Source organism: Papaver somniferum, chromosome 4, assembly GCF_003573695.1.
Source record: "Papaver somniferum cultivar HN1 chromosome 4, ASM357369v1, whole genome shotgun sequence".
In the NCBI taxonomy this organism is placed as follows: domain Eukaryota; kingdom Viridiplantae; phylum Streptophyta; class Magnoliopsida; order Ranunculales; family Papaveraceae; genus Papaver; species Papaver somniferum.
The window spans coordinates 81,810,721-81,820,419 of NC_039361.1; the positions used below are offsets into that span (position 1 = coordinate 81,810,721).

At 37.0% G+C, this 9,699-nt stretch overlaps 2 protein-coding genes across 2 annotated transcripts; both read right to left on the reverse strand.

The window, feature by feature from the left end:
* Positions 1–415: 415 nt before the first annotated feature.
* LOC113276030 (LRR receptor-like serine/threonine-protein kinase FEI 1) lies at positions 416–4,166 on the reverse strand. The gene is made up of 13 exons (XM_026525623.1): positions 3,812–4,166; positions 3,580–3,715; positions 3,413–3,484; positions 3,243–3,314; positions 3,078–3,149; positions 2,926–2,997; positions 2,774–2,845; positions 2,485–2,600; positions 2,192–2,365; positions 1,768–2,100; positions 1,410–1,664; positions 1,127–1,260; positions 416–1,041 (listed from the first exon to the last, which is right to left on the reverse strand). The coding sequence occupies exons 1-13, from the start codon at positions 3,891–3,893 to the stop codon at positions 823–825; spliced, it is 1,809 nt and encodes a 602-aa protein (XP_026381408.1). The 5' UTR covers positions 3,894–4,166; the 3' UTR covers positions 416–822.
* A 559-nt stretch (positions 4,167–4,725) lies between these two features.
* On the reverse strand, positions 4,726–8,330 carry LOC113274031 (protein PTST homolog 2, chloroplastic-like). Its single transcript, XM_026523574.1, has 8 exons — positions 7,670–8,330; positions 7,441–7,571; positions 6,401–6,589; positions 6,119–6,312; positions 5,732–5,877; positions 5,497–5,644; positions 5,198–5,266; positions 4,726–5,109 (listed from the first exon to the last, which is right to left on the reverse strand). Exons 1-8 carry the CDS (start codon positions 8,212–8,214, stop codon positions 5,014–5,016), a joined length of 1,518 nt encoding a protein of 505 aa, XP_026379359.1. The 5' UTR covers positions 8,215–8,330; the 3' UTR covers positions 4,726–5,013.
* Between the last annotated feature and the right edge of the window lie 1,369 nt (positions 8,331–9,699).

Here is a 9,699-nt window from a genome sequence, read left to right on the forward strand (position 1 = left end):
TCGGGTATTATTTACACCCCTAGGTGGGTATTTATAAAAGTTATAGTATTATAATATATTGAGTGGGACCCTTTAAATATAAAAATATATTAGAATAATGAAAAAGTACGAGAGAAGAATAATTTATATATATATAAAATTATTGAGCGATGGAAAGACCAGCGCTGGCGATGAAAAGACCATCGAGCTATGGAATCTCTATCGCTCGATGGAAACTCTGTCGTGTATGCCTATATGCCAAGACTGACTGGCATACAAGCATACGAGTTTAATAGTTTGGCATACCCATGATGGGTGCATATATGTCAAATTTCATGTTTTGGCATGTGCATAGGAATAGGCCTCACAATAATATGGACTTCCATAGGAGTTTCCCTTGGCTTCAACTTGTGAATCTTTCTTTAAAAAAGTTAAAAGAAAAATCGTATCATAGCTATTACATAAATCTACCTGTATTACATCTCTAAACCATTCATACAACCCACACTACAAATTTATATAAAGCACTCGGAGATGATCTCCAAAACAAGACGACATGGAATCCACAACTCAAACTTGCCAAGACTGACAAAAACTGGAAGGTTTTCAAAAGTGAACTGTTATTGGTGAAAACACTCAAGTATATACATTATCAGATTAAGTTTAAACCATGCAAGCAACATGGTCCCCAAACTTCTTAATGAATCTCCCACAGTTAGTTACAGGAAGAGTAACACTATCTTTCTTGGATGAGAGTGTTTGATAATATAATAATATATCAAACGCCTTTATAGGGAGGTGGGAGACGAGGAGGACGTGTATTTGTTCTGTTCAGCTTCATTTTTATTCATCTGAATGAGACTCATAGAACTCACTAGGGCAAGGTGAAGTGACCTCCTCAAGCATTTGAAAGACCTGATTCATTGAGGGGCGATCATCTGGATTTGCATCAGTACACCTTGCTGCTATGACAAGAATGGCTTCTAATGTAGCTATGTCTGCATCAGTGCACTCGCTGTCCACTATATCCTCTATTTGGTTCTCTCCCACTAAAGTGTTCATCTGAATATAAAATAGTCCAACAATGAGAAACAATGAAACAAATATGGAAAGGATAAATACAGATAGAAGATACTAAATCGCTTACCCAGCCCACAATATTCAAGCCTCTCTTTACAAAAGCTGAATCATTTGGCCTCTTTCCGGCTATGAGTTCCAACAATAGTACTCCAAAGCTATAAATGTCCGACTTCTCAGTAGCTCTACCAGTTTCAAGGTACTCTGTATCATGAGAAGTGTAATTAAATTGGTCTGGTTAGATTAAATTGTTCAGTCCGAAAGTTTTTAGTGATAACTCATGAATTAGGGATTGGGGCTCTGAAAAAGTTTTGATTCAGTGCAACTAAATAAGAAATAAACAGGGAGCTCACCTGGTGCCAAGTAACCAAAAGTGCCTGCAACTACAGTGGTTACATGGGCGTCCTCATCTGCCAAAAGCTGGGCAAGACCAAAATCAGAAACATGAGGCTCCAGGTTTTGATCAAGGAGGATATTGCTTGATTTGATGTCTCGGTGAACAATCCGTGGACAACAATCATGGTGTAAGTATGCCAGTCCTCGAGCAGAGCCAAGAGCTATTCCTAAACGAGTATTCCAGTTCAAGGGTTGCTTCCCTTGAAAGGTTTCTAAAATCAAAAAAGAATTATAATAAGAAAAAATACATCAATAAGGACCATGAGTTTAGATACTAAAAAGAGGCAGACGTTATTTCTAGATGTATAAGCGTACCATGCAGGAAATGATCTAAACTGCCCAATGCTAGATAATCATATATCAGAAGCTTGGCACAAGGATACTTGCAATAACCTCGCAAATTGACAAGGTTTACGTGTTTAATGCTAGCCAATATCTCAAGCTCTCTCTCAAAAGTTTGATCTGAACCTTCAAGACATTTATCGATCCTTTTTACAGCAAATGTAGTACGATCATTCATCACCATCTTGTATACAGTACCAAATCCTCCAGATCCAAGCACATCCCCAACATCAAGTGACTCGAGCTTTTCTACAATATCACTCGAAGAATATGGAAGATCGCCATGGAATGTGACCACTTTAGTGCCTAAAACAACCAAAATCACAAAGAAGATTTGAGTGAATAAAGAGATTGGTAATTAGGTTTTGAAAAGGCACATCAAAGATTTGATACTTACGTTCATTCATTGCTGCTTGTTTTTTGACTTCGTTGTATCTTTTTGCTGCTCTTTCTTTCTTTGAAAGTAAGCGAATACCAAAGAAACAAAATAATATAACAATGGCTAGACCCACTGCTGACATTGCTCCAATAAGGATCCCTTTAAGATAACGAAAGGACTGTTTAGTAGGGGCTGCAACAAAAACATGATACAAATAATGTTAACTGCGTGCTCACTTAACTGAGATACAATGTAAAACAAGTTAGAGCATATCTTATTTGAGATGCTGAGTAATACAATCTACAACTTACCTGGTGCTTCTTCACTTTCAGCGTGTGGACCGTGTGGTAACACTGCAGGAAACCCCAGTGAACCTTGACATGGTTTCATAATCTGAGGGCCACAGAGATCTAAGTTCCCAATAAAACTGCAGAAAACATAAGTTCATAGCTTGAGTTTTAGGTTCTCACATGTAATTTACAGGTGATCAGAGCCAAAATTGCAACGTTGGTATCATTTTAACAGCAACTAGAGTTTGAAATGACATGATATAGCGTCATAGTTATATTCGTAGGTAAAGTATATAGGATAATAACTTACGAGTTCTTCCTGAAAGTGCTTAGGACTCCAACATCCGGAATAGCACCAGAAAAAAAGTTTGTCGATAGGTTCCTGAGATACATTACACGGTTAGGTACATAGCAGATTGTAGTGCACACCACTATTAGCAAACTAAACAACCTTGTACTTACAGAAAGTGCAATTGTCTGAGATAACCAATAGAAGGTGGAATGGTTCCCTTGAGCGAATTGCTGGATAAATCTCTGCATTCAATTCAAAATTCAACCACTAGAACAACTGAATAGAATCAAGAAGGATGAGTAGACAAAAAACGAATCCTTACAATATCGTGAGGTAAGAAAGTTTTCCAAATTCTGGTGGTATGCCTCCTTGAAGGTAATTACCTCTCAAGTACCTACATAAGGCATACAATTATATAAACAATACAGCGAAAATCTTCAGTAAATTAAACAAATGTGGTAAGCCCCAATTTTGGATTCACACTAACATTGATCTGAGTTCCTTGCAATTAGCAATTTCAGGAGGAATTAACCCATGCAAGCTATTTTGATGGAGGGCCCTGCAAACAAATTGTACCAATTTACATCCTGAATCCAGCACAAAATCAAAAAAAAAAAAAAAAAAAAAAAACTGTCTTTTGGTTTTTCAGGGACTTACAATCTTTGCAAACTGCTGAGCTTTCCAATGCTTGGAGATATGATGCCTCCAAGTTGCATGTAAGGCAGGCTTCTGAACAGCCCCAAACATAAAACTTCAGAAAAATGGAGATTGAGATAAAATGAAATTTGAAAAAAAAAAAAGGGTAGGGTTTTGAGATTGTATACATTGAGCTGACTCTGCTGCCATTATGATTGCAAAAGATACCAGTCCAACCACAAGGAGAATCATCCGTAGGTCTCCAGTTATTGAGAAACCCTTTAGTATGATTGAAAGATCTTTTGATCTCCAACAATGTAATACCTGAACAAATCACAGATTTTAGTTAAACATTAAAAAAAAAAAAATGAAAACAAGGAAAAAGAAAGTAATTTAGCAGTGGGTCTTTTTCTTGTTTACCATCTTCAGTGAGAGCTAAAGAACAAGTGCTTAAAAGGGTTATTGTTGAAAACACCCAAATCAACATAAACCCCATGCTCATTTCTCAAAAACCTTAAAGAGATCTCTTCAAATGGTTTAGACTTTAGAGAGGGAGAGAGATGGGCACTGAGTGTGATCCTGTTAAGATCTTGGGTTTTCTCTTCACATTTGCTTGTCTTGGATTTTGAGACTTGAGAGAGAGAGTGAGAGTGTGTGTTGAAAGTTGTGCAGTGGGAAGTCAGACTTCCAGACCAGTATACGACATAAGTATAGCCGTTGTTCAAATTTAATTTTGAAAATTATAAAGTTAATATTTTTTCGAGATACGGAATACTTTCTCTCTGCATCAGTAAATGCCGGATCACTGTGTCAATTTGATTTTTTTTTTATATATATCTTTTTTTTTTGAAAATTTATGTTTTTGTGGTTTGAAATCTCATCTGATGGTCGTAATTCATGGTCCCGCAAGCCTAATTTATGTACAAAATCATAGATCTCTCTTCTTTGATGATATGTACCATCATGAAAAGCCAACACTTTTATCTGTTCAAACTTCTTCAAACAGTAAAATGGTGGAACCCACAGTATCTTCAAAAATAATTCAAACCATATTTTGATGAGCTTTGATACACACCGAATTTAAGCACCGTGATGGGTACCGAGGAGAATCGCACGGACACGAGGAAGGATCTGGAGCCCACCCCTCCCTCGTACGGTACCCACCTCGGTCATTCTCCTTAGGTGTATCTATACTTTTCGTATTTTGATTAAACAATGTTTAACAAAGAGATAAGGATGGGCTACTTTGGAGTGTGTTAAGCAAGAACAGGTCAGATGATATGACTGACTGGACACTGGAGGTACAAGAGTGGTTACTCATACTGTATGGATTATGGAGAACAAGTGAATTTATACAAGCAATTAACAAGAGGTTATCCTTGCGTCAATTCGCCGTGTACAATGAAGTTACAACTCGATCAACTAAAAAAATGCCTTTATGTATAGATGTTTTTACAAAAATGAATTTTGGTTAACAAGTACTCACTGTGTCCGACTGTGAGATATAGAGAGTCTAAAGAATGATAGTCCCATTTATAATCTGCTTCATCTTCTGGTTAGTGGGGATTGATGATGAAATTACTCTTGTATTCCTCTTAGTTAATGTGTGTATACATCTGTCTTCAAGAGATGATTAGGAGATTATTCTCATGGCCGTTACTGTTTACAATGGGTCGCAATGGATCAGTCTTCCACTCACCGTCAACAATAAACTTGAACTGCAATTACAAAGATTTCAGATTTATTTACTAGTGAATTCATGTTGAAAAGCTGTAAGATCCATGATCGAAAGGAAATCAGCATTACCTCATAACGACCAGGATACAGCTTTAGGGACAAAGAGAAGATACCCGAACTCGACTTTTCCATCTTTCTCTGCAAGACATGCCACAAGTTTGATGCTTTATTTACAAACAACAAGCAACCTAAATGCTTTATTTTGGAAAGAAAGGGAACCCCAAACGTATACTAATTAATGTACTGGACTACCCTAAATAACAAGGATCCTAGTTAATAACATGATTAAAAGGGAAATAAGGAGTAAACTATGAAGCTGGGTACAACACGAAAGTAAATCGTAACACCAGGATAAAAGAACTAGATACCTTGCTACTCCATCCATCAAATGACCCAGTCAAAAGAACCTCCGAACCTGAACTAGGCCAAACCATGCAGGCAGACCTGAGATGGAAAAGAGCCTTTCGCGCCTCATCAATCTTTTTCTGTTTCACCTCCACAATCTTACGTGCTTCACTGCAAAAGGATGTTCAACATATTATTGAATTACATCTACATATATGCAAGGCAAGAGACATACAGATGTCACGGAATTCTGCTTACATGATTGCCAGACTCATCCTTCCCTCCAAAACCGCCAGTTTTGCACGTGTTGACCGCAGTTTATCTCGGGCCCTCATGATTTCTGTCTCTTGAAACTCCCAGGCATCGGAAAGCTCATGCGTCTCTTCTGGCAATGTCCTGCTACCCTGACAGAGAATATGAAGAACAATATGCATTATTTGAGCAGTCTACATAAGAAAACACAACGCTTTCAAATGTTTAGACATAACCGCTCTGCCTTTTTGCTTCCTATAACAAATGCTCTGAGCTCGGATGTTTTAATTCTTTTCATTCCTACGAAACTTATAACAACAAATATATATATACCACTATGGATATGTCCATCAGAGCCTTATGAAAATGTAAACATGGATATTGATGGTTCACCTCATGTGAAACTATATCAGCTAGTTCAGTTCTTGAACTTAGCACGCTCAGTGCAGAAGAAAGCTCTAACTCAAGGTGCTGAAGACGAGAACGGATTTGCTTTTCATCGAAATCTTTACTTCCATAGTCTGTGGGCCTTATGTTTCTCGTTACCATAACATCATCACTAGGAAAATGTTCTCTGCCTTCAGCAGCTGCGACATGTAAACAGAATAAGAGGTTAGCAGTCACAAGAGTTAATACAAAAAAAATTAAATAGAAATCCCAGCATAAAATGGATACCTTCCGTTACAATTTCTGAAAGACCCCTCGTTTGGGCACCCCGGGGTCTCATGTCTGATTGAAGTGAGGTGCGCATGCTATCATGATTGGTGAAGGACCCTCTCCGAGAATCTGTGTCCTTGGAGTCATCAAGTATGCCATTCGAAGAGTTCAGTGGCGTTGATCTGCTTTCTCTATCATGACCAGAACCTGTTGGGCTCAATTATCAGAGAAGTATCTTAGTCCCAGTCTGGATTAACTAGAAGAATGTTACAAGGAAAAGAACAGCAAAAACCAAATAATAATCGTACACGGCAACTCTAACACTAATATCTATTGATATCTTAGGCCAAACACTAACATCTCTCAATTCTCTTCGCTATTGGCAGTTTCCATCAAACTAAGCCAAGGGATGTTATTCCCCCATAGGGGATGGGTTTTTGGTGGCTCTTGGCTTGGCTATATTATAGTCAAGCCAAGAGAATTGAGAGCCCATAGTGCTTGGCCTCAGAACATTAGCCGCGAATATGGTTGCATTAAGTTTATCCTCGACAAGACTTAGTCAGCCTACTAAAATAACCCTTTAATCAAGAAGTTCTGATGAGGTAAGCTAGACACCTAAAGAAGACAAATACAGAAAAGCCGAAGGAACATGGCAGTTGCAGTCTAAATATAACTTTCACTATTACATGGAAAACCTGAACACAGAACATCTCGGAAATGGTAAAACACATATGAATTTATAAGAGTTGATTCATATTAGCGCTTAGTGTGCTACTGCATCCATTCGAAAAAGTTAGTGTTCTACTGTACTATCAACCAACAGACCAGGAATTGCATATATGCACCCTATAGGTTAAATTTAAAGAGCATATAGCTTAAAGCAATTGAATTTTATCAAAAAACAAGGATATATTCTAATTCTCTAATCAACTATTTCAAGAATTGAAAAGCAAATAGGACCATAATAATAATATTATATTACATTCAAATTACAACAAATTCCACGAAAACAACAAATCAAGAACAATAATCATAAAATCAAGTAAATTCCAACTTACCATTTGAGATGCTTTGTTTACGGCCATTGTTCTTGACATGACCAGTACCAATCCCATAAGCCAAAACCCGTTCTCTGTCCAATCTACTCAAAATACCTTCAATTCCAGACTCATTCTCTACTTCCATTTGCCTACTCAAACAAGAAATACATTTATCAATATACAAGAGTAAGTGACCAAACCCTAACATTGTTCCAAAAACAAAGAAACGAATTAAAAAATTACTCACATTGCTCTTCCAGAAGTACCAACTTCATCAATCCCACTCAAAGAATCATTCTCTTCACCTCTATCAAATCTTTGTTGAAACATTCTACAATCATTTTCCAAAACCCCGTCACTAAAATCTTCTTCATTGTCTTGTGTTGAAACTTCTTCATTTTCTTGATTATCCAAATCCCAACCTAAAGAAAGCCAACCCCTTTGTTTTTCGATAGCTTCAACTAAATCATTTCTCCCACTTTCAATCAAATCTTTCTTAGTAGGAAACACATTTGGATTCTTAGAATTTCTCATAAATTCTAAAATTTCTTTCTCTAAATTCGTATCATCATCGTTTCTTTCCAAACCCTTGCACTTAACCTTGTAGAGAACAGACCTAGAGTTAGCACCATTACCTCCGTTGAGCAAAAGAAGAGTATTTCCAAACCCTAACGAACCAATGGGTTTCATTAAAACAAGATTTAGAGATAAAGAGTGTCGATTTCTTGTTAAAGAATGGGGAGAGAAGAAGAAGGATGTACTGAAATTAGTTCTTATTATTAGGGGAGACATTATTTCTGCATTTTCTTCTTCGAAACCAGAAGTTTTTCTTTCACCGAGATTTTTAAGAGCAAATGAGAAGTGGAAATTTTGTAAGATTCTATGTTTGGAACAGAAGAAAAAGAACCTTCAAGTAACGAACAAAACCAAGACCAATTTGGGTAAACAAAAAACGGAAATTTATACAGTGGTTGTTAAGCCGTTAGGGAATCTAAACATGTACTCAAGGTAGAGGTAAAACATAAGAATTGGCAAACCCATGAATTTGCTGATCTTGGGCCACAATGGATTTTTTTTTTCATTTTTTTTTTAATTATTGGATAAAGAGTATGATTACGGGAACTAGTTGGAAGCCTAACAATCTAAGCTCCAATAACATGCTATTACATTAGTTGAACAGGTTGTCGTGCTAGTTTATCAGCGAGCCTGCCGAAGCGGATAGGGATTGATTATGTCGCAAGGGGGCGAGCTAATTTCTATCTTTCATGTCAATTTCGGCAATGTTACGACATCGGAGACTTGAACCTGGGACCTCCGGAGCGTATCACTTTTGAGGAATGGGAATGAGCAGCTGAGCTAGCTAACCGTTGTTTTTTTCTTTTATTTCTTGCTAGGCTATAGCCGGACCCTGGTCCCTACCCAAATCCTAATTTCTAGGCTATAGCGGACCTTGGTCCCTACCCAAATCTTAATTTTTAGGCTATACAACTAAGTTAAATACAAACCTTTACTTAAATATAAACATTTACGATAGGAGATCGAATCCCTGACTTTTTCCTTACTGGAGTTGATGAGATACCATTGAGTTATGCCCTTGAACCCTTGAGCCACTATGGATTTGTTAAGTACTTAGTGATGAATTTGATGAGAAAAATCTATAAAGACTCGACTAATTGTCCGATAGAGACTCAGCTACTCGATTCAATTTTTACCGCTAAGAGTGTGTATTGATACCAGAGATAAAGTAGTTGTTAATCCCATAAGTCATAAGTTAGTGAACGAATTTTTTATTAATCAGCATGAAAGATAATTTTGGTCTCTTGCCAAGAAACTATATATGGCTGGAAAAAAATTATCATGGCATTCTATTGATGTAGCCGTCTCTTTCAAAAACTTGGCTATGGAGTCAGCAATCTGATTATCATCTCGACTAACGAAAGAAAAAATGCAATAACTAAAATTGGAACTTAAATGTTTGAGTTCCTTCAAAATATTCTGATTTCCTATTGAATGAGCAGAGAGTTTTCAGTAATCGATTGTATAAACTAATTTTGCATCAGCTTCTACATGGGCTTTTGTTAGCACTTTTCTTTTGCCCATAACAAGGATTGACGAAGAACCATGCATTCCCCTGTTTATGGATTTTGTGCTCCATTTGCATATTGTCCCTTGATTCCTTGACCTTTCCAGATTTTATCAACAAATTTCAGAGTTATTCATTCCTGAACCAATTGTTTGATGCTGATATATGGACCAGAATTCAAAGCTTATATATAG